The 25,558-nt window shown below is 46.3% G+C and overlaps 1 protein-coding gene across 1 annotated transcript; it reads right to left on the bottom strand.

Moving 5' to 3' along the window:
- Positions 1-16,960: 16,960 nt before the first annotated feature.
- On the bottom strand, positions 16,961-23,275 carry LOC144603788 (uncharacterized). Its single transcript, XM_078417491.1, has 2 exons — positions 22,566-23,275; positions 16,961-18,380 (listed from the first exon to the last, which is right to left on the bottom strand). The coding sequence occupies exons 1-2, from the start codon at positions 23,167-23,169 to the stop codon at positions 17,917-17,919; spliced, it is 1,068 nt and encodes a 355-aa protein (XP_078273617.1). The 5' UTR covers positions 23,170-23,275; the 3' UTR covers positions 16,961-17,916.
- Positions 23,276-25,558: the final 2,283 nt, after the last annotated feature.

Genomic DNA, 25,558 nt, shown 5'->3' with positions numbered 1-25,558 from the left:
CCATGGAGAGAGCACTGGGATTGCACTGGTGAGTTGAAACAGATATGTTCAAGTTCAGAATTTCAATTCAGGTGCGACCATGTACAAGACGGGGCATCCTGTCCATGATTGGTTCTGTTTACGACCTTTTGGGATTTCTTGCACCATTTACACTACCAGCCAAGTTAATTTTGCAGGATCTCTCTAAGAAGAAACTTGGATGGGATGAGAGGATAACGCAAATCTTCGCTCAGCGATGGACAGTGATTAAAAGATCGCGATAAGATCTCGGAGTTCAGAGTAGACCGGTGTATGAAGCCTACAAACTTTGATCAAATCAAATTTGCACAACTGCATCACTTTTCTGATGCAAGTGAAAGTGGTTATGGTACTGTTTTATATCTGAGACTGGAAAATGATAACAATGAAGTACATGCTGCAATCTTAATGGGAAAGGCCAGAGTGGCACCATTGAAGCAAATGACGATTCCCAGAATGGAGCTTGCAGCCGCAGTCTTAGCTGTTAGAATTGACATATTGCTGCAAAAAGATCTGCAGCTTAAGCTGGAGGAATCTACCTTCTGGACTGATAGCATGACAGTGCTTAAGTACATCAACAATGAAAACAAACGCTTCCCAACATTTGTAGCAAACAGGATCTCTTTTGTAGGGGATGCTACTAATGTATCACAGTGGAAGTATATTAATAGCAAGGAAAATCCTGCGGATGAAGCCTCTAGAGGATTAACAGCAGACCGCTTCTTAAGCAGTAAGAGATGGGTCAATGGGCCAGTTTCTCTGCAAACCAGACCGAGAATGGGCAAAGTTTAACCTGGAAACTGAAATCTCTGATAATGATAGACAATAGACAATAGGTGCAGGAGGAGGCCATTCGGCCCTTCGAGCCAGCACCGCCATTCAATGTGATCATGGCTGATCATTCTCAATCAGTACCCCATTCCTGCCTTCTCCCCATACCTCCTGACTCCGCTATCCTTAAGAGCTCTATCCAGCTCTCTCTTGAATGCAATCAGAGAATTGGCCTCCACTGCCTTCTGAGGCAGAGAATTCCACAGATTCACAACTCTCTGACTGAAAAAGTTTTTCCTCATCTCAGTTCTAAATGGGATCAAGCAAGATATCTTAGTGAACGCCATTATTAAGGATCCATTGGATTCGACAAACTATTTAATTACCCATTTCTCATCATGGAATAAGTTGAAGACTGTGGTAGCTTGGTTTCTTTAAATTAAAAACAATGCTTTTGCAGTGGACTCATAAGAGAAAGGAAACTCGGGCTGCTATGAGTAGCTTTGAAACGGATCCTGGCAAGCTGAAAGAAAAGGTTGACAGAGAGATGCAAGTCTTTAAGGCATCATGCCGGGCACAGTGTTTATGTCCGGAAGATCTTTTTAAGGCAGAAAATGCAGTTATCTCTTCCTGTCATAGACAAGAATATAAGGAAGAGCTATCAACATTACAAGCTGGTGAACATGGTGTAAAAAGTAGTCATTTATACAAGCTTGATCTGATACTGGATAAAGGACTTCTGAGAGTAGGTGGTCGCCTAAATAAACTAGCGATGCCTGAAGAAGCTAAGCATCCTATTATTCTCTCGAAGGACTTTCATATTTCAACATTGCTGTTACGACATATTCATGAACAGATCGGACATGGAGGAAGAAGTCACATGTTGTCGAAACTTTGTAAAATTATTGGATTGTCAAAGGTAACTCCGCTGCAAGAAAGGTTATAAAGAATTGTGTTGTGTGCAAGCGTTAGCGAGGAAGAGTTGGAGGACAGAAAATGGCAGACTTGCCTCTGGAAAGGATTCAACCTGATAATCCTCCATTTACAGAGGTAGGAGTTGATTATTTCGGTCCTATCGAGGTCAAACGAGGACGATGTCTGGTGAAAAGGTATGGTGTAATCTTCACTTGCCTGGCAAGTAGAGCGGTACATCTTGAAATTGCATCTACACTTGACACAGACTCCTGTATTCATACGTTACGAAGATTTATTTGTCGATGAGGTCATTAAGATCAGATAATGGTACGAATTTTGTTGGAGCAGAAAGAGAGTTGAGAGAAGCGCTTAAAGGCTTGAATCAGAATAAGATCCAGAATGATATGCTTCAACAAGGGATACGATGGAACTTTAATCCCCCAGTGGGATCCCATCACGACGGTGTTTGGGAACGATTGATTCGCATGGTTCGAAATGTGCTTCGCTCTGTTCTTAAACAACAAGTTCTGGATGATGAAGGATTGCAAACTTTGTTTTGTGAAATTGAAGCAATTTTGAATGACCGACTCATTACCAAGTTCTGATGATCCGAGTGACTTGGAAGCACTTACACCAAATCATATTATTTTGTTAAAAACCAAGCCAATGTTACCACCTGGGCTCTTTGTGAAGGAAGATTTGTATATTAGATGCAGATGGAGACAGGTACAATATATGGCGGACCTTTTTTGGAAACGGTGGACACAAGAATATTTACCTCTAATTCAAGAACGTCAACGATGGTTGAGAATAAGAAGAAATTTTATTCCAGGTGATATCGTCTTGGTGGTTGATTCTACTGCACCACGAGGTTCTTGGTTGATGGGCAGGATACTGGAGATCATGCCAGATGTTAAAGGTTTTGTGCGTACTGTACGACTTCAGACTAAGGACAACATCTTGGTAAGACCAATAACCAAGATATGTCTGCTTCTAGAAGGTGAAGGAGAAGATTGAAGAATCGCTAAAGACGTTTGAATGCCAACATATAATGCATGTTACTTTTGTTTTTGATAAATTTTAAGCTTTTATAGCTCCTTTTAATATATATTGGTAATTGCTTCGTTATATACGTAGAACAATTAGGGGCCGGTGTGTAGGAGCCATTTGCGCTTAAATTAGTTACTGTCATTGTGTTTCTGTCTTTTTTGCATGCTTGTGGGTGTGATTTGATACGTAATGGCGAGTGTCTACATGGGAGGAGGCTAGCATAGTGACAGAGATTGTGGGTCAGTTTAGTCTCAGAGGATGGAGAGAATACAGTTTTTTTACCACACTCGCGCCAGCTACACTCACAAGGACCACACGGTAACAATTACCCGATTTTTACGGTATTGTTTGAAGAAGAAACAGTTGATAAGAACGAAAAGTTATGAATTACTCTTTTGATTTGTGCTACTTTAACAAAGAGCAATTAATTAAGAAACAGCGTTTGGAAGATTTGTTTTTGTTATCTCAGAGCATAAGCTAAGCTATATGAGAAGGTATAGAAACTGCCATTACACAGGGAATGCACAGCACTAGAGACCCGGGTTCTATCCCGACTACGGGTGCTGTCTGTACGGAGTTTGTACGTTCTCCCCGTGACCTGCGTGGGTTTTCTCCGAGATCTTCGGTTTCCTCCCGCACTCCAAAGACGTACAGGTATATAGGTAAATTGGCTTGGTAAATGTAAAAAATTGTCCCTAGTGTGTGTAGGATAGTGTTAATGTGCGGGGATCACTGGTTGGCGTGGACCCGGTGGGCCTAAGGGCCTGTTTCCACGCTGCATCTCTAAACTAAATCCCAAAGACGTGAGGGTTTCTGGGTTAATTGGCCCAGTATAAATTGCCCCTAGTGTGTAGGGTGTGGATATGAAAGTGCAAATAACATAGAAACAGTGTGAACGGGTGATCAAGAGCCTATTTCCATGCTGCATCTTTCAATTACTCAAGCTTTCATTGGCAATGATAGTTTTCCAGCAAAGAGGAAGAAACACAGCAAAGATTCAGAAGATCTACACAAAATGCTGGAGTAACTCATCGGGTCAGGCAGCATCTCCAGAAAAAATGAATAGGTGATGTTTAGGGTCGGGACCCTTCTTCAGACGGAGAGTCAGGGGAGAGGGAAACTAGAGGCGTGAAAAGGTTCAGAACAAATCAGAGCCAGCACCGACGACCAAGGAAAGGTGGAGCCCACAATGGTCCATTGTTGGCTGTGGAAGAGGTGATATTGAAGGGACATATGGATGCGATCAGTGGAACTGGCAAGGGGATGGGCAGAGGGGGAGAGAGGAAATGCAGGGGCTACTTGAAATGAGAGAAATCAATATTTATACCACTGGGGTGTAAACTACCCAAGCAAAATATGAGGTGCTGTTCCTCCAATTTACGTGTGGCCCAATCCTGACAGTAGAAGAGGTACATGACAGAAAGGTCAATATTAATGCATTGACTCTGAGGAGTGGCAGCACTGGGCCAAAGTACTACCTATTATCCCAAGCTTTTCTGAGTACCTGGAGCAGTTATTATGATATTGATGAAACTGTTCACTAAACTGGACACTTAACAAAATGGGTTCTGGACAATTTTATTTTGTGTCTCCAATTTCCACTGAGAAAACACATAGTTTTGCCTCAACAGCTCTCTGTGGCAGTTTATTCACGTGTAAAAAAATCTCTCTATTTTCTCCAGCTTTTGTCAACTTTAAATCATTTGCATTGCATCACTCCCCACCCCCCCTTTTTTTAAAATCTCTAAACTGAGGGTCAGGAAAACCTATTTTTAAGTCATTCACAACATGGGAACATCACCGACAAAGTTATACGGAGGAACTCGCTAGGACACTTTAGAGGACTGTCACGAGTCATGCACAATCCAATCAATTACACAAAGGCAAATTTCCTTTCCAACTGGACATCAGTGAACCAAACATATTCCACCAGGAATACTTTCCTTGAAAGTGGCATCACAAGTAACATCTCCAAGTTTGTGGACGACACAAAGCTGGGTGGCAGTGTGAACTGTGAGGAGGGTGCTATGAGGCTGCAGGGTGACTTGGATGGGTTAGGTGAGTGGGCAGATGCGTGGTAGATGCAGTAGAATGTGGATAAATGTGAGGATATCCACTTTGGTGGCAAGAAAATGGGGAAGATTATTATCTGAATTGTGTCAGATTGGGAAAAGAGGAGGTGCAACGAGATCGGGGTGTCCTTGTACATCAGTCACTGAAAGTAAGCATACAGGTACAGCAGGCAGTGAATAAAACAAATGGCATGTTGGCCTTCATAGCGCGAGGATTTGAATATAGAAGCAAGGAGGTCCTACTGCAGTTGTACAGGGCCCTGGTGGGACCGCACCTGGAGTATTGTGTGCAGTTTTGATCTCCTAATTTGAGGAAGGGCATTCTTGCTATTGAGGGAGTGCAGCATAGGTTCAGCAGGTTAATTTCTGGGATGGCGGGACTGACATATGATGAAAGAATGGGTCGACTGGTCTTGTATTCACTGGAATTTAGAAGGATGAGAGGGGATCTTCTGGAAACATAAAATTCTTAAGGGATTGGACAGGCTAGATGCAGAAAAAATGTTCCCAATGTTGGGGGAGTCCAGAACCTGGGGTCACAGTTTAAGAATAAGGGGTAGGCCACTTAGGACTGAGATGAGGAAAAATGCTTTCACCCAGAGTGTTGTAAATTTGTGGAATGTTCTGCCACAGAAGGCAGTGGAAGCCAATTCACTCGATGTTTTCAAGAGAAAGTTAGATATAGGTCTTAGGGCTAACGGAATCAAGGAATATGGGGAGAAAGCAGGAACAGGGTACTGATTTTGGAGGATCAGCCATGATAATATTGAATAGCGGTGCTGGCTTGAAGGGCTGAATGGTCTACTTCTGCGTCTATTTTCTATGTATCTCTGTTTCTAAGTAGATAGGGTGGTCAAGAAAACTTGACCTTCGTCAGTCCAACTATTCAGTATAAAAGTTTGGAGGTCATGTTTTTTTTTTGTTGTTTTTTTTTTAAATCAAAAAAAATACTTTATTCAAATAATAAATATCATTTACAAAACATATTTTTAAACAAGCCCATCCGACATTTCCGGAGGTTACATTCGATACAGGCATTCATTTAGACATTTACATACATTTACCCAGTATCCCTTATTTGGAGGGGCGTCTCTCTCCACCACACCCTGCCCCCCATGTCCAGCAGCGGAAGGACCCTAGACTGTGCTCCTCCCCCACAGGGCCTTAGCGTTGGCTGCACCAAGCTTCAGTGCGTCCCTCAGCACGTACTCCTGCAGTCTGCAGTGGGCCAGTCGGCAACATTCCTTGACGGACAGCTCGCTCCGCTGGGAGGCCAACAAAGCTCGGGCAGACCAAAGAGCGTCTTTCACCGAGTTGATGACCTTCCAGCAGCACTCGATGTCAGTCTCGGAATGCGTCCCTGGGAACAGTCCGTAGATCACAGAGTCCTCTGTGACGGAGCTACTCGGAATGAATCGTGACAAGGACCCCTGCAGACCTCTCCAGACTCTCTTGGCAAATCCACACTCTGTGAAGAGGTGGGCCACCGTCTCCTCTCCGTAGCAGCCGTCCCGGAGGCAGCGTGCGCCGGTAGTGAGGTTCCGGCAGTGCAGGAAGGATCTGACTGAGAGGGCTCCCCTCACCGCCAGCCAAGCCAGGTCTTGGTGCTTGTTGGTTAGTTCTGGCGATGAGGCATTTTGCCAGACAAGCTGGGCAGTCTGCTCTGGGAACCACGCCACAGGATCCATGGAGTCATTCCCCTGCAGTGCCTGCAGGACGTTCCGTGCTGACCACTGCCCGATGGAATTGTGGTCAAAGGTGTTGGTCCGGAAGAACCTTTCCACAAACGACAGATGGTTTGGCAATGTCCAGCTGACTGGCACATTGCGTGGCATCTGCGCCAGGCCCATCCTTCGCAACACTGGGGACAGGTAGAACCTCAGCAGGTAGTGGCATTTGGTGCCCACGTGCCTTGGCTCTATGCTCCGCCTGATGCAGCCACACACGAAGGTGGCCATCAGAATGAGGGCAACGTTGGGCACGCTTTTACCCCCGTTGTCTGCCGACTTGTGCATTGTGGCTCGTCGCACCCGGTCCATTGCCGAACCCCAGATGAAGTGGAAGACGGCCCGGGTGATCCCCTTGGCGTAGGAGGGAGGGACGGGCCACACTTGCGCCAAGTACAGCAGCCCCGAGAGCACCTCACACCTGATGACCAGGTTTTTCCCCGTGATGGAGAGGGAGCGCTGCTTCCACAGCTCCAGCTTCTTCCCCACCTTGGCTATCCGCTCCAGCCAATTTTTGTTACATGCCTCAGCCTTCCCGAACCAGATCCCCAACACCTTCAGGAAGTCAGGCTTGATGGTGAAAGGGATGGAAGATCGGTCGGGCCAGTTGCCAAAGAGCATGGCCTCGCTTTTCCTGCGGTTTACCCTGGCCCCCGTGGCCAACTCAAACTGGTCACAGACGCTGATCAGTCTGCGGACCGACCCTGGATCCGAGCAGAAGACGGCGACATCGTCCATGTACAGGGAGACCTTGACCTGAGTGCCCCCACTGCCTGGCAATGTCATTCCTCTTATGCTCGCATCCTTCCTGATGGATTCGGCAAAGGGTTCAATGCAACAGACGAACAAGACAGGGGAGAGAGGGCAACCCTGCCTGACTCCAGACCTGATGGGGAAGCTGTCTGATTCCCACCCATTAATTTGGACTGCACTACAGATATCGGTGTAGAGCAGTTGTATCCACTTCCTGATTCCCTCCTCAAAGCCCATTTTGGAGAGCACGTCCCTCATGTACGTGTGCGATATCCTGTCGAAGGCCTTCTCCTGGTCCAAGCTGACCAGGCAGGCATCCACCCGTCTGTCCTGCACTTAGGCAATGGTATCTCTCAGCAGCACCAGGCTGTCTGAGATTTTCCTGCCAGGTACAGCACAGGTTTGGTCCGGGTGGATCACCTGTCCCAGAGCAGACTTGACCCGGTTGGCGATGGCCTTAGACAGGATCTTGTAGTCTACATTTAACAATGTGATGGGTCTCCAATTCCTTATGTCATTCATCTCCCCCTTCTGCTTGTAGATCAGGGTGATGCTGCCCTTCCTCATAGAGTCTGACATGCTGCCGGCTAGAAGTATGTCGTTGTACACTTCCAGCAGGTCCGGGCCCACCCAGTCCCATAGAGCCGAGTAGAACTCTGCCGGTAAGCCATCGCCTCCGGGAGTTTTACTCGAGTCAAAGGAACGGATGGAGCCAGTCAGCTCCTCCAGGGTCAGTGGTTGGTCCAGACTCTCCCTCTTGCTGTCGTCCAAGACTTCCGTGATGGAGGACAGGAAGTTCTGGGAGGCGGTGCTGTCTGTGGTCCTTTTATCGTACAGATCCTTATAAAAGGATCTGCAGATCTTTAGCATGTCTGTCTGCGAGGTTGTTACCGAGCCGTCCTCCTCCCTAAGGCTTTTGATCACAGAGCTCCCCCTGTGAACCTTATGGAAGAAGAAACGTGAGCACGTCTCATCCTGCTCAACATGGCGGACCCTGGACCGGAAGATGATCTTGGAGGATTCAGAGGTAAAGAGCCGAGCTTGCCTGCCCTTCAACTCTCTCAGTTCCTCCCTCACATCCACCCCTCTCCTGCAGAAGGAGCAGTTGCTGCAGATCTGTCTGGAGTTGACACAATTCCCTCTTACCCTGTCTTGCTCTCTGAACACCTTTGGAGACGAAGAACTTCTTGATGTTCTCCTTTGTTGCCTCCCACCAGAGTGTCGGGGAGTCAAAGAGGGGCCTCACAGTTCTCCAACATGCGTAGTCCCTCTTTAGCTCCTCAACGTTCTCCGGGGTCAACAGCTCCACATTTAACTTCCACGTCCCTCTGCCCGCCTTCCGGTCCTCCTGTAGGTGACAGGTGGCCTGAAGGAGGCAGTGGTCAGAGAAGAACACCGGCGCGAGGTCGGTGTGTCTGACCGTGACGGCCCTCGATGTGAAGAGGAAGTCTATCCGGGACTGGGCTGAACCGTTCGGTCCTGACCAGGTGAACCGCGGCTGGGCCCCGCCTGCAGGGTCACTGAAGGCGTCGTGCAGCTTTGCATCTTTGACCGTCTCCACCAGGAGTTTGGAGGTGCCGTCCAGTCTGTGGTTGGCACTGCCGGATCGTCCAGCCGCATCGATGATGCAGTTGAAGTCACCGGCCAGAACGAGCGATCTAGACGTGGCCAGCAGCGGTGGGAGCTGCTGGAGGACGGCCAACCGCTCGCTCCGCATGGGTGAGGCATACACATTAATCAGCCGGAGCGGAGAACCACGGTACATTACATCCACCACCAGGAGACGCCCCCCCACCACCTCCCTTACCTCAGTGATGGTGAAGCCCCCTCCCCGCAGCAAGATCTCCAGACCGGACGCACGACAATCATTGCCCCCCGACCATACCGACAGTCCGTGGGGCCACCATCGTGACTACCTCCGATAGCAGCGAAGGTGTGGCAGCCCGTACTCTTGTAAAAAAGTCACAACCGCCTTTACCTTGGCCAGGTACTGCAAGGCGTTGACACATCGCGCAGTGCTCTTCACACTGCGCACGTTTAAGGATGCCAGTTTCAGCTCCATTGTCCTTTAGAGTTCCAGGCCATCCTTCTCCTCCCGCATGAACATCGTCTGGGTGAGTTCCAGCACCTTTTTGTGGCACAGGTAGTGGTACAGGCTGGTGGCTTCCTCAGCACAGGGTGAATTTTCTGGCGTGGCCCCTGCGATGCTCCCGGTCTCCCGGTCTCCCGGAGCTGGGGCCCATTTGCCACTGCACTGCTCCCGGTCTCCCGGAGCTGGGGCCCATTGGCCGTTGTGCCGCTCCCGGTCTCCCGGAGCTGGGGCCATTGGCCGTTGTGCCGCTCCCGGTCTCCCGAAGCTGGGGCCCATTGGCCACCGCACTGCTCCCGGTCTCCCGGAGCTGGGGCCCATTGGCCGTTGTGCCACTCCCGGTCTCCCGGAGCTAGGGCCCATCGGCCACTGCAATGCTCCCGGTCTCCCGGAGCTGGGGCCCATTGGCCACTGCAATGCTCCCGGTCTCCCGGAGCTGGGGCCCATTGGGTCCTGGGGGAGGACTCTTTTTTGGGGCTTGCTTGCTCCCTCCGGCTTTTTCTCGGTGCGCAGAGCCTTCAGGGTTTTCCTCGACTGTACCAACTTCCAATCCTCCTCTTCCTGTTCCCCCTCTTCCATTGACTCGCCCTCCTGGGCAGGGGGCTGGGGGGCTCTGTCGGGCGGTTGGGAGCTTGAGGTAGTCGAGCTGTCATCGCCCCTGCTCTCCTTTCCTATTTGGGCTTTTGCCGTGGTAGGAGACGTCTCGACCACCCTGGGGGTGTTGGCAGCGGCCCCTCTTATCGCCTGTGCATAAGTGCTTGCTCTTTTAGGGCAGGCCCTGTAAAGGTGGCCTCCCTCCCCACACAGGTTGCAGCTCTTACTTTCTTTACAGTCCCTTGTCTCGTGGCCTTCTAACTTGCAGTTTCTGCAGACAACTGTCCTGCATTCTGCCGCCACGTGCCCAGGTTTGTTGCATTTCCTGCACACCCTGGGCTGCCCCGCGTACGTCATGTAACCTTGGTTCCCTCCGATGGCGAACACCGAGGGAGGGTGGATGATGAATCCCTTCCTGGCCACCCTCAGCTTCACCTTCACTTGCCTCTTGCTCGTCCAGATCCCGAACAAGTCCTTTATGTCCACACAGTTCCCGGCCCCTTCGACATAGCGCGCAAGGAAGGTAAGGACATCCACGACGGGCACATGTGGGTTAAACATGTGCACCGTGATCATCCGTTCCCTCTGGGTGGGGAGGGTGAAGAGCGGCTGCACCTTCAGGAGCGACAGCGGGGCTTCGTCCCCCTTCTCACGGAAGTCCTGCAGCATCTTCTGCCATCCTGCCGGGTTCTGGAAGGTAACGTCGAAATATCCATTACCTGGAAGTCCTGGAGGCAGAAGATGTCCCCGGCCTTGAATCCACAGGCCTCCAGCAGCACCTTCTTGATGAAGAGGTCCCTTGAGAAAGGGGTCCCCTCCCTGAGGTCCTTCACCGATACTCGCAGGGTGTTCCGGATACCCTGCCCTCCAGCTCCACTTGCTGCTGCCATCCCACCTGGATAAGGGTGTTAGGTTGGTTACCCAACCAGCATGGATCCACCCCTAAACCAGTCTCCTGTTCCTGACCTCCGCTCCTAGCCAATGATCCAATACAGACACTGCTCTTATAAGAACATTAGGTTTGTAGCTAATCCAACTCGTCCTGGGAAAACCTCCTTAGTGATCAAGGTGTCTCCCCTGCCAGGTAAGTCATGTTACAGTAGCACATAATATTAGTCAGGCTCCATTTATAATATTGTGTTCCATTTTGGTCACCCTGTTGTAGGAAAGATGCTGTTAAGCTAGAACGGTGCAGAAAAGATTTACGAGGATGTTGCCAGGACTCAAGGTCCTGAGCAATGGGGAGAGAGTGGGCAGGCTAGGACTATTCCTTGGAGCGCAGATGAGAGTTGCTCTTGTAGAGGTACATAAGATCATGAGAGGAATAGATAGGATAAATGCAGAGACTTTTACCCAGAATAGGAGATCTGAGAACCAGAGGGGCAACTTCTTTACACAAAGTGTGGTAGGTATATGGAATGAGCTGCCAGAGGAAGTACTTGTGGCAGGTACTATCACAACGTTTAAGAAACATTTAGGCAGCTCCATGGAAAGGCCAGGATTAGAGGGATACTAGACCAAGTGGACCCGTTGGGCCCAAACCTCTTCTGCATTGGTGCAGCACCCTCTCCTCCCCCACTCCCACTCCCCCTCCCCTCCCCTCCCTCCCTCCCCTCCCCTCCCTCCCTCCCTCCCTCCCTCCCTCCCTCCCTCCCTCCCTCCCTCCCTCCCTCCCTCCCTCCCTCCCTCCCTCCCTCCCTCCCTCCCTCCCTCCCTCCCCTCCCTCCCCTCCCTCCCCTCCCCCCTCCTTCCCCTCCCCCCTCCTCCCCCTCCCCCTCCCCCTTCCCCTCCCCCCTCCATCCCCCCTCCCCCAAACCTCCATCCTCCCTCCTCCGCTTCCCCCCCCTCCCTCCTTCGCTAACTTTTAAATTCCAGATTGCTTCATTGACTAAATGTAGGTTCTTTAGCTGCAGTAACAACATTTGAACTTATGTTTCTTGATCTTGGTCCATGCCTCTAAACTATTAGCTCTGTTAAATAACAACTATGTTATCACGTGGATACAACTATGTTACCACACCATGTCACAAGTGTTGGTATCCTATTTATATTTCTTTTGTGTGTCTGTTTATCATATTATGCTGTGCGTGAAATTGCATAACATCAATCCTTTCGGAAAAATCTTATTGCATAAGATATTACATTTCTTTAAGCACATCCTTGAGTAATTGAATTAATTTTCAGATACGGCGTGGAAATAGGTGCTCTGGCCCACCACGTTGACCATTGATCACCCTTATACTAGGTCTATGTCCCACACACATTTACAGCAGCAAATTAACCTACAAACCCGCACATCTACTGTAATGTGGGAGGAAACCGGAGCACCCACGGGGGCAAGGGAGAAGGTACAAACTCCGAGCAGACGGCCACCAGTACTCAGGATTGAACCCGGGTCTTTGGCGCTGTGAGGCAGCAACTCTTCTGCTGTACTACTGTGCTGCCATGTAACTCCCTGTAATTCCTCTGACTCACTGCTAATCTCTTCCCATGGCAGAGTCTGTTCAGGAGTCTGATGTTGGGCATGTGCATAACATGGGCTGCTCAACATATTGTAGCCAGAGACTCAATGTTGGGGTATTGGCCAGGCCACAATACCCCATGGAAGAATGAAAATCAAACAAATTTCTGGGTTGCACAGTGGTACTTGCAGGGATCATGAAAAGGTTCACTTTCTGATTTGGTGAAGGGAAGATAATATGGCAGGAAATATCCTAAAATGCCTCTCAGGACTGAGAGTAGAGCATTAGTATTCAGGTTATTAATTCCTTGTTTTTTTTTGTTTGTTATATATTGCCTATATGTTTTGCCTTTTCAAGCCTGTTAAGGATGGCAGACATCACAGCGGCACAGCAGTAGAGATAATGCCTTACAGGCGTAAGAGACCCGGGTTCGTTCCTGACTAGGGGTGCTGTCTGTACGGAGTTTATACGTTCTCACTGTCACCCATCCTTTTTCTCCAGAGATGCGGCCTGTCCCACTGAATTACTCCAGCAGTTTGTGTCTATCTTCGTATAAAGCAGCACCTGCAGTTTCTTCCTGCACAGGTTTTTAATTGGCTTCAGTAAAAATTGTAAATGATCCCTAGTGTGTAGGATAGTGCTAGTGTACAGGGATCACTGGTCGGATCGGACTTGGTGGGTGGAAGGGCCTGTTTCCGTGATGTATCTCTAAACTAAACTAAAAGCTGATGCAAGTAAGAACTGCATTGATCTGTCGGTACATATAACAGCTAAACTCTCTTGGCTCTACTATGTCTTCACTCTCTTGACTCTTGAGTTGTTTTACATATAAATGACCTTTAACAATGATTCCAGATACAACCGCAATAATACATTTTGCACCAACCCAACAATGTAATTTTAAAAAGTGAAAATTGTTTGTAGGTCATATTATTTTGGCACACAGATGGTTGCCTCGTTGCAAGGTGTCACATTCATAGTAAATGTGTTCAATTGTATGTTCAATTGTAAAAATACAACCTATCCTCACATTCACAATTGTTTTAACATACAGAATACATGAACTGAGAACTTTCCCAAAATGCAAAAAAATGAAATATGCTAAGAATTAATGATGAAATACATATAAATTACTTATTCCTACAATCATATCAATCTACATTTAAAGAACCTCTTGGAAATCGTTTTAAGTATTAAAAAAAGGGGCAAAGTTCTGGAAAAACTGGCAGCGTCTCTGGAGAACATGGACAGATGACGTTTCGGGTCAGGACCTTACCACAGACTGAATGTGTCTGAATTACTCCAGCATGTTGTGTTCCTTTTGTGTAAAAACAGCATCTGCAGTTCTTTGTTTCTTCCTTCATCTTATTTATTGATCATTGGGCATATCAAATAAAACTTTACATTAGCCAAATGCCATGATTAGCACAGGCTTTAAGAAACATCTTAATGTAGAATAGAAAAGGTGCAGTTTCAGGGAGGCAATTCTGAACCTTAGGGCTGAGGTGGCTGAAGTGTAAATGATCTTCTCTGACATTTTCAATGACTTGTAAACACTCATGTTACTTCTTGTCAGATGATGTCTGGCATGTAAAGAATTTCTGGTATTTTATGTTTGATTTCAGGTTTCAAGAATGTGAAGATAGACACAAAAAGCTGGAGTAACTCAGCAGGACAGGCAGCATCTCTGGAGAGAAGGAATGGGTGACATTTCAGGTCGAGACCCTTCTTCAGACTGAAACATTTGGCTCTTTAATTTCAATTTTGTCTTCTGCCTTGGTGACTACATTAAAAGTTTGCAAATCGCACAATGATTCATGTTGCAATGGTTATAATTCACAGGAAAAAGTTGTTCCAGATGCAATGAAGGGAAAATCACAGGTTTAAGTGGCTGGCAATTAAGGTCATTACAAAGGCTTGTTGCAGCCTTGGAACACAAACACAAACCACCTATTCCCAGTTACATTAAGGTTACAGTCCAGAAAAAGATAGTCGTTGAAACAAAGTAACTCAAAGATTTACATCTAAGGAAAATAAAGGGATAGGTTCTGGTATCGAAATTGGGAAATACATTTAAACACAAAATAACAAATTGATAGCCTTATTAGTTTAGTTTAGTTTATTATTGTTAAATGGACAGTGAAAAGCATTTTTGGTCTGTGCTATCCAGTCAGCAGAAAGACTATATATGATTACAATCAAGTCTTCCACAGTGTACAGATACAGGATGAAGAATATAACGTTTAGTGCAAGATAAAGTCCAGTATGGACTCGAGGTTCTTTCCCATCAGGCAAGAGGTACAGAAGTGTGAAAATGCACACCTCCAGATTCAGGGACAGTTTCTTCCCAGCTGTTATCAGGCGACTGAACCATCCTCTCACCGACTAGGAAGCGGTCCTGACCTCCCATCTACCTCATTGGCGACCTTCGAACTATCTTTAATCGAGAGAACTCTTTTGTTTGTTTCACTGGGTAGCCTCATCTATGTTAATTGAAAAGTGTGTTGACTTGAGGTCTTCAATCAACTCCTCGGTAAAGGATTTTGCAACTCCGTGATTTGTTTTGTACGAGGCTGATGTGCGATCAATAGATAATGCATCTAAGGCAGCTTTGCCTTTAGATAGCTGTTTGGATAACTATATAATTTTTGGAACCAGCGTGAAATTAAGCGAGTGGTCTGCACTAAATCCCAAAACTGTAGCTTCAGGTGCTGCAACTCTGTGTGCAGAAACTCTTGGTTCTGGAACCATACTTTTTGGTGGCGCTTTTACTGCTTGTGATTTGAAAAAAGGATGTATTCCATATGTGGTACTCTGACTAGACAGTGGAGGCTTCTGACCTGGGAGCAATGTGTTTGTTTTTCTGAGCTGCAATATCTTCTTGTATGCCTCTTTTCCAACATGGTCAACCAGCGCTAAACGGCCCAGACCTCCGTACTTAATTTCTTTGTCACACAGTACACACATGGCGAAGCCAGGTTTTTTTATTAGCCTTATACTGTCCGATAATTTCTGTCCAGTTTCTTGGTGGACGAAATCGAGCCATTCCCACTTCCAGTGATTTTTCACGAGTGGGTCACTTCTGCCTGCATCGATTGATTCCTTGTCTAAACGTGAGCTCTCTCTACAAAATTACGATCCCTGGCAGCCATAATCCATCAGGACTTTCTTTCAAGAATCTAAGCAAAGCTAGCACGCACAGACACACTGGAGAAATTTCGCGAAACTCTGCTTGCGAAGGCCCCGCTGCACTGCAGAAGCGCACGCTCACCGAGTCTAGAGCAAATGTACGACTAGACTCATTTCCCAGCAGTTTTACACGTGCTTTATCTGGTGCATATGATAGGTTATTCACTGCAAGAGAAAGAGTCATAAGAAAACGGTCATTACAAGTCTATACATCATTTATTTTCTTTTTTTCGCTTTCTTTTTCGCGATCCGATTTCTCCGTTGGTAAACGCGATTTTGGCAAAGTGAAAAACACGGAAAATTTTGCAAAAAACGCGGAAAACGGATTTTTAAAACGTGGAGATCCATGGAAATGCAGAAAATTTACATGCTTGCTTGGTGACTCCTGGTCTGCTCCTCAAACCCTACCCGCTCCTCCCTGCCCCAAGAACCCTTCCCCATGCAACCAGAGGAGGCACAACACATGTGTACGAAGGAACTGCAAATGCTGGTTTGTATCGAAGATGGGCACAAAGTGCTGGTGCAATTCAGCAGGTCAGGCAGCATCTCTGGAGAAAAGGAACAGGTGTTGCTTTGGGTCTGAACCCTTCTTCAGACTGAAAGTCGGGTGGGGAGGGGAAAAGGGGGGAACCAGAGGTCGGAAAAGGCCAGCCACAGATCAGGGCCAGCCACAGATGACCAAAGTAGGGTGGAGCCAATAATGGCCTATTATCCAAGGGATACAGGGTTGGGAACAGTGGAACTAGCTTCTTATTTCCCTAACTTCAACTAACCCCTGCAATCCTTCTTTCTCCTCTCCCCCACCCTAGTAGTCCGACTGTTCGCATCCTTGTATTCCTTGGTTATCACCTCACCTCAGATGCGTTTAGTAAGTGGTATCTTTCAGTGGATGCAAAAATGTTACTTTTCTTCTGTAATCATTTCCAAGGCATGGACAAGAAAGGTTGGAGGGATATGTATTTTCCTTTAATGTATTCCTTCTGTCTCCCAGTTTAAAGTTGCTCATTTGAGAAGCATTCACACAGCCATTGTTTCCACTGTGAATGTTCTGGATGAACTACATTCATAAAACAGTCTTAAAGTTTGCTCAGAATCAATAGGATTTTATTTAGACTTGTCAGAGTTTGTTCACACTACAAAAATATCTGCTCAGGCTAAATCATCCAAGTCCAAAATACTTCATGGGCATCCTGTGCAGATGAATTAACGGCAATGGAACTGTAATGTCATGTTTTACTGTTCAAGTGTAGTTTCAAAAATCCACAGTCTTAAACTACACGTTTATAAACTCCTGGTGATAGTTTTGCACAAACTGAGCCAAGCTGAAATCATTTTTAAATTTTATTTTCATGGATTGCTAAAAATTGTTTTGCGATCAAGTAAAGCCAGTTGAAAATAAGATTTAGCAAAAATCCATCAATCTTACCCAACTTTACACATTCAAATGTAAATGAAAATCACACACTGCAGATGCTGGAAATCTGAAATAAAAACTGAAAACGCAGGAAACATTCAGCAGGTCAGGCAGCATCTGTGGATGAAGAAAGTGTAAGTTTCAAGTCTGAGTAGCTGTCAGAACAAGTCCTGCTGCAGAGTAAAGGAGAACAGCGCATCTCATACAGCATGGAGACAGGCCCTTCAGTCCAACTTGCCCACACCGACCAACATGTCCCAGCTACACTAGTCCCACCTGCGTGCGTTTGGCCCATGTCCCTCGAAACCTGTCCTATCCATGTGTCTAATTGTTTCTTAAACATTGCAATTGTACCTGCCTCAACTACCTCCTCTGGCAGCTCATTCCATACATCCACCAATAGTTATCCCTCAGATTCCTATTAAATCTTTCCCCCTTCACCTTAAACCTATGTCCTCTGGTTCTCGATTCCCCTATTCTGGGCAAGAGACTCTGTGCGTCTTCCCGATTTATTCCTCTCATGATCTTATACACCTCTACAAGATCACCCCTCATCGTCCTGCGCACCAAGGATTGTAGTCCCAGCCTGCTCAACCTTTCCCTGTTGCTCAGACCCTCAAGACCTGGCAACATCCTTGTAAATCTTCTCTGCATCCTTTCCAACTTGACACCATCTTTCCTGTAACATGGTGCCCAGAACTGGAAACAATCGTTGAGATTGGTATTCCTGAACGAGATGCTTCCGTTAGAAATAAAATTGTTCTTCTCGTTTTCCCAGTCCCGATGGATGGGTCCCAAAGCCAAAACCCTTTCCACGATTGTTGCCTGAACGGCCGTGCGTTTCCAGCGCGTCCTGTATTGGTTACACATTCAGCTTTGCTCTTTTTCGCCCAGTCCTACAACCGTGAGATTTTAACTCGTTCGTCTCAGAGGTGTCTTCGTCATCGTGCTGTGTGAAAGAGTCAGTCGTCTCCGATGTTTGAGATGGGGGAGGGTGCTGCAACAGTGGAAGCAGAGTCTGCATGCAGTCTGCTAGACGATTCAGGGGCTGCCTTATCGTGGTGGCCAAAGCTTCAATATCACCTCGCAGCTCTCTTAGTTCCTGCCTGATGCCGTGCAACTCTTCGTTGCCAATCCCCTGCAATATATTGTGTTGTTCCTGGACACCCAATAACTCTTCTTTGGAAATCTGCTTATATAACCTCTTTCTTTGCAGCAGCAGTGGACTTCCTTCTCGTGAGACGGGCGGAGATCCAGTTTCTGGTGAAGAATAATCCACATCAATGCCTGAACCAAGGTCTTCCCGTTTAACTTCAACAACGGTCTCTGTTGGACATATAACAGAGTCATAGAGTCATACAGCATGGAAACAGGCCCTTCGGCCCAACCTACACATGCCGGTAATGTAATCATGAAATGACAATAACCCCAACCATAGAGAAAGATGCACATCAGTCTAATCAGGTATCAGAAGCCTTGCTGCTCTTACTGCATTGTCAGCACACTTCCAGCAGCAGTAAATACTTTAAAATAAATACATGATTGAATGGGTTCAACTTATAGAGTCAGAGAATCATAGAGCACAGAAACAGGCCCTTCGACCCAACTTGCTCATGCCAAAAAGGTGCCTCATCTACACTAGTCACACGTGCCTGTGTTTGGCCCATCTATATAATAAAACTCTCATTTGTTTGTTTGTTTGTTCTGAATTACAGTCAAAACGGTACACGATAGTGCAACAATTTTAGGCCCACCTTACTCACCGTCGTCCCTTTGGTGCTAACGGAAGAAGTTTCATTGAAATCGGTGTTATATTTTTTAAGTTATTCACATTTTAAGGTTTAAATCTATCTCCTAGGGAGGGAGGAGGGAAGGAGGGTGGAGGGAGGGGGGGGGGGGGGGGGGAGGAGGTAGGACTTATACTCAATACCAAATTTCACTCACTTCAACAGTGGAAATAAACCACTTGATTCTTGTCAACAGTGAGGTTCTGTTTGTGGACCATTTTTTGGGGGGGCGCTGAGATTAACTATATACCTGCTCCTGTTTTAAGTAGAATTAAATTATCCTCAGTGTTCCTTAAAATGTAAATCCAGTCCAATATATTGTTCATTTACTTAAGAACAAAGTTTTTGGGAATGTTTCATATTCCATGGTAAGAATGCATTTTGAGAAAATTTGGCATCAGTTCAAGAATAAAAAGTATTTAAAAAAAAAAGTGGTGTGAATCTGCAACAAATTAGCAAATAAACTAACTAACCTAAAGAAGTGCACAAACAGAATCCATCTTTCCTATTGCGTCTTTGCAATATACATCCCTGGTGATAGGTTCCATGCTGTTTTTGTGGCATTTCTCCTCCATTATTTGAAATGAGGGCTTGAATTCATCATTTGATTATCATTTCATTCATTATAACCAAGAATTTAGAACATCAACTGAAGATAGACACAAAATGCTGGAGTAACTCAGCGGGTCAGGCAGCATCTCTGGAGAAAATAGGTGACGTTTCGGGTTAACATAGAAACATAGAAAATAGGTGCAGGAGGAGGCCATTCGGCCCTTCGAGCCTGCACCGCCATTCATTGTGATCATGGCTGATCGTCCCCAATCAATAACCCGTGCCTGCCTTCTCCCCATATCCCTCGATTCCACTAGAGCTCTATCTAACTCAAGGGTTGAGATGGTTCTTCAAGCTGAGGGTCAGGGGAAAAGGAAATGAGAGATATAGACAGTGATATAGAGAGATATAGAACAAATGAATGAAAGATATACCAAAAAGTAACAATGAGTTTCTTCCTGCACATTAGAATATCAACTGTAGGTTTTGTGTTAAGAATATTGCTTTTAAAATGTGGGTATCCTGTATAGATTGCAGGCCATTCACATTTATTTGTACATTTGATCGAACACGTTAGTCGGTGACATGACAGGAAAAGATACTTGGATAATACAGCCAGATGCTTCAATTAATTTATTATTATCTCTAATTTACTTGCAATATATAACTAAAGCCAAATGCTGGTCGATTTTCACCTAATTATTTTTGTTTATCCAGTTTCCCCGAATACAGTAACCCCACACAATGACGCACCTCAATGTAGCTGTTTTTGGTTGTAGACCGCAGCTTCCATTGCAAAATCTTTAATTAAAATAATTAATCTACAATTTTAACAATTATGCATCAGTGCCAAAGACACACTGATAGTAATGAACGCCGCCCCTCCCCTTCCACCAGTTAATTTATCGTCACGTGTACCGAGGTACAGTGAACAGCCTTTTGTTGCGTGCTAACCAGTCAGCAGAAAGACTGTACGTGATTACAATCAAGCCATCCACAGTGTACAGATACACGTTAAGGGAAAAATGTTTGGAGAAAGGGGATAACGTTATGTAAAAGCACTTAAGTTTGACTTCGTACATTGCTGAAGTCTGGAGCCATCCAGATTCAGATGGCACCTCGTGATGTACTTCTGGTTGCGGGAGTGTGGAGAGTGAGCAGCATGAAGGTGGCGTGAGTACCGGGCCCGTCCCTGGCCCACCGTGAGTGGGGCCGGGAGAGCTGCAGCTACCCAGCCTGTGAATTCCCACTGGTTTAACCGCCCTCCCCCCCCCCCCCCCCCCCAAACACCGCGTTTCTTCTCTCCCGACCTTGGGTTAAACTTTACCCCCCCCTCACTCTGTTATAGTGGACAGTCAGTAATAACAAACACCCCCCCCCCCCCTCCCTCCCCCTGTGGTCCGTTACTGTGAGGGCTTACTCCAATTACAACTGACGACATGCTCTTGAAGTGAACCAAAAGTTAAAACTTAAAATTTCAAACCCTACTTCAAACATGACTTTTGATTGTTGGTAAGACCGCATTGTAAAGTATATTGAAAGTTGTGCTTACAAAGAAAGTCCAGCTGAATGAAGTGGTGTTTTGTTTCACATTGACTGAGTAATGAGAAATGCAAGAGCAGTGGGATGTGCAAAAGGTTAGTATTACAGAGCAATAGTTTAGTTTAGTTTATTGTCACGTGCAAAGAGGAACAGTGAAAAGCTCTTTGACGCATTCTCTCCAGTCAGTGAAAAGACGCTACATGATTGCAGTCAAGCCATCCACTGTATACACATATAGGATGATGAGTATAATGTTTGGTGCAAGATAATATCCAGTAAAGTCCGATTAATGATAGTTCGATGGTCTTTAAAGAGGTGGGAGGTCAGTATCACCCTCTAACTGGTGAGAGGACGGTTCAGTTGCCTGGGAAGATAATGCCTCTGAATTCTGGAGGTACGCGTTTTCAAACTTCTGTACCCTTTGCTTGATGGGAGAGGGGAGAAGGAGTGACCCTCTTCTCAATCCACACAATACAGCACACTGGAAATGAAGGGCAATCTGAAATGGACCCCAGAACATATCTATTTGCAATGTCCCCAGTGTGAAGTTCCAAACTTCAACTAAACCGTGTCAAAGCTTGTAGAGAACAGGCAATGGCATGGGCTGTGAAATTGGGTTGCATGGCTATTGTTTCTGATGGACAGAAGGAGAGAAGAGAATGTAGAGAGATGGTGGAAAATCATTTGAAACCCTCAAGTAGAAGGACCAAAAGATGTACCGAGCAAATTCAGAAAACTCTTATGCTTGAGAATGGGCAGCAAACTTCTCATTAACTATGTGTAGGAAGCAACTACAGACGCTGGTTTATACCGTAGACATAAAATGCTGCAATAACTCAGAGGGTCAGGCAACATCTCCGGAGAAAAAAGATGGATGACATTTCGGATCAGAACCCTTCTTCAGACTCACAAAATGCTGCAGTAATTGAAGGAGGGTCTCGAGCCAAACCGTCACCTATTCCTTTTTTCCAGAGATGCTGCCAGACCCGCTGAGTTAAACATATACAATTCTTAGAGGATTGGACAGGGTAGATGCAGGAAAAATGTTCCCGATGTTGGGGTGTCCAGAACCAGGTGTCACAGTTTAAGAATAAGGGGTAGGCCATTGAGGACTGAGACGAGGGAAAACGTTTTCACCCAGAGAGTTGTGAATCTGTGGAATTCTCTGCCGCAGAAGGCAGTGGAGGCCAATTCACTGGATGTTTTCAAGAGAGAATTAGATTTAGCTCTTTGGGCTAAAGGAATCAAGGGATATGGGGAAAAAGCCGGAATGGTGTAATGATTTTGGATGATCAGCCATGAGCCATGACCAGCACAAAGGGCCGAATGACCTACTCCTGCACCTATTTTCTACGTTTCCGTCTCTAATCAACACACTCCCTATCCTCCAGAGGCACGGGATGACTTTTCATTGTATTCCATTTGGGGAATGGAGTAGGTAGGTTAATCCCTGGCTGAAAAAGCATCTCGACCTGAAACGTCACCCATTCCTTCTCTCCAGAGATGCGGCCTGTCCCGCTGAGTTACTCCAGCATTTTGTGTCCATCTTAGGTTACTCCGCTGGTTACGCCAAGATGGACATTTGGCGGCATGAATGGTTCAACAGGGGAGTGTAGAGAGGCGAACTCACCATGAATGTCCGCATTGGCTTGACGCCCCTGAGACTCCAGTTTGCTCTCCTCTGAAGCATTCTGGCCCACTGTGAAGAGCAGGACCGGTGACCACTGCACCGCACGGTCTGGCAACAGCTGCACTGGCACTCGCTTGGCTTGCCAGGTCTCCTTGCTGGGAGGCCCGGGCTTCCTCCGCCTGCTGCCCACGGCCGTCCTGGTGCCGCCATCCCAGCTGGCACCACTGGTGCTGGGCTCGCTGTCATTGCTGGTACTAGGGCAGGCGGCATCATCGTAGCCGGCCGCAGTCTGGAGGCCGGGCTCCTGCTGCGGGGGATCGTCCTGCATGGCCTCCCGTGCCAGTCTGATGACTTTATCCTTGGTGCGGTGGCACATATCATACCACCTCTTCTTAATGTCACCTATATCCCGGGTGCACTTGGACACGGCATTCACCCTGGCCAGAATTGAATGCCAGATCTTATTTTTGGCCCCTGGTGGGGTCTTGATGTCCCCTCTGCCAAAGAGCTGCCCCTGGTTGAGTGTCACTTCACGGATGAGGATCTCTGTCTCCTCCTCGTTGAAGTTGAGCTTGCGGCGACGGAATGCTTCGTCTTGCGCCATTCCCAGCAGCCAAGGGGGAGAAGGGGCGCCGTTTGTGCGCAACTCCAGCGCTTTATTTGGGGGTTCCTGTTAAAAAAACGCGGAAGAAACCCTCCCCTTGCCAAAGATGGCGACTCTTTTAAGTTGCATTTGCACCCCCGGAGGGCCGGCGCACTTTTGCTGCGTCCGAGAGACGAGGTTTCGCGGCGTCGCAAGCAGAGATGCGACGGATTATTATTATTATTATTATTATTTAATAATTATTGCACAAGGCCAAAAAATATTGACCGGACTTTCTCTCCAACCCGATCTCTGACTTGCTAATACCCTCTGCTTTGCAACAGAAACAAAAAAGACCAAATAAAAACATGCTTGCACGTCGAACCCGGTGTTCTTTCTACTTGCACGCAATTGCAACGCAAAAGGCTTTGGCAGGTCCGCATTGTGCAAAAATGCGTGTACGCTATTGCGTTGTTAATGTCGTGCAGAGAAACATATGCAACCTCCGGTGGGAATGCACGGTGAAGTGGGGATACCTTGCGACAAATTCTACCCCCAGTTAGCCAATTATAACAACACGCAAAGGAACGGGCGCAAGTCAATACCAATCTCCGCTGTTGTCTCTTAATCCGGTAACAGCGCTAAAATGTTGGGAATCCTCACCGTTGCAGATGGAAGTTGCCCCACACACACAACACACACACAACAACAACAACATTGCAAAATTACATCATGCGGGGGGATTCTCCCAGTCTATCTGCTTTGCTTTATTTGCGACAAAAAAAAAACAAGCTCATCAGACGAAGGCAAAACAAAATCCGCACCACTCAACATTGGAAAACTTCTCAAAAGGTTGTGAAGTGGATGTTCAGAATGCTTTGCATTATAATTTGCCTTGGTTTTACCGGTTTACCCTGTGATCTCTCAGGTGGATGATCAATAACATGGATGTTCGTAATTAAAATGAAACAGAAACATGTTGAAGGCGAGGCAGTCAGCTGCGGAGTGTGGAACAATCACTTTTCCATATACATTGACTTTTCATCAACGTAGAGCACAGAAATAAAAAAAAGTCCCATGTAGATTGGACATTGGGATGCCCAGTCCATCACGGGCACTGACCTCCCCACAATCGAAGTCCCTACAAGGAGTCCCTGCCTCAAAAGGGCAGCCAGCATCATCAGGGACCCACACAACGGTGGCATTTCGGTCCTGCCTTCTGGAAGAAAGTATGCAAACTCTTAATGTCCAGGTTCAGCAACAGCTTCTTCCCAACAACTATCAGGCTGGCAAATTTTACAACCACCAAATAAGCTCCGAACTACATGCACATTGTGGCATTATTTTGTCTTTACACTGTTATTGTTTGTTTGTTTATTCTGTCTCACATATATAATATTTTATGATATATATTATAAAATATGATATATTATAAAATATTATATATGTGAGACAGAATATAATAGATGTGAGACAGAATATAATATATTTACACTATATATATATATATTATATTATATACTAAAACTCTTGTTTGTTTGTTTGTTTGTTCCTGAACTACAGCCAAAACGGTACACGATAGCGCAACAATTTTAGGCCCACCTTACTCACCATCATCCCTTGGGTGCTAATGGAAGAAGTTTCATTGAAATCTGTGTTATATTTTTAAAGTTATTCACATGTTAAAGTTTAAATCTCTCTCCTAGGGAGGGAGGGAGGGAACGGGGTGGAAGGAGGATAAGGAGGGTTGAGGGGGATGGAGTGGGGGGGAGGGGGAGGGGGTGGAGGGAGGGAGGGGGGAGAAGGGGAAGGGGGGAGAGGGGAGGGGGAGGAGAGGGTGCTGCACCAACGCAGGAGAGGTTTGGGCCCAACGGGTCCTCTTGGTCTAGTATAATATATATATATAATAGTTTATATATATATAGTTTTATTTATATATATATATATATATAAACAAACAAATTATAATAGAAATAATTACAATATATACTGAACATTTTAACTTTAGTGTAGAGATACAGCATGGAAAACATGCAAAGTCCGTACAGACAGTTCATGTAGTCAGGATCGAACCATGGTCTATGCCATAGACTCTATGGCGCTGTGAGGCAGCAAATCTACCACTGTGCCACCATTACTTACCGTTGCTTAACTTTCTTTGTAAGGAAAAAACCGTGTAACTTTTTGGTGCATGGTTCTACAGATGATGAGAAAACAATCATTAGATGTAATATGCTGTAAATCGCACAGTTATTAATTTTAATCTTTCCTATAATTCACAATTGATCCTTAATTATCAAAAAGAGAAAGTCAACAACAATGTTGGCTTTCAACACACGCCGTTATGCAACAGCTAATGCCGCTGCCTCCAAATGGTTATAATGAGATAGAAAACCCTTTAGATCCAAAT

This window comes from Rhinoraja longicauda, chromosome 21, assembly GCF_053455715.1.
Source record: "Rhinoraja longicauda isolate Sanriku21f chromosome 21, sRhiLon1.1, whole genome shotgun sequence".
NCBI classification, from domain to species: Eukaryota; Metazoa; Chordata; class Chondrichthyes; order Rajiformes; family Arhynchobatidae; genus Rhinoraja; species Rhinoraja longicauda.
Note: the sequence above shows the minus strand (reverse complement) of the source record. Positions and strands in the feature narration are given on the sequence as shown.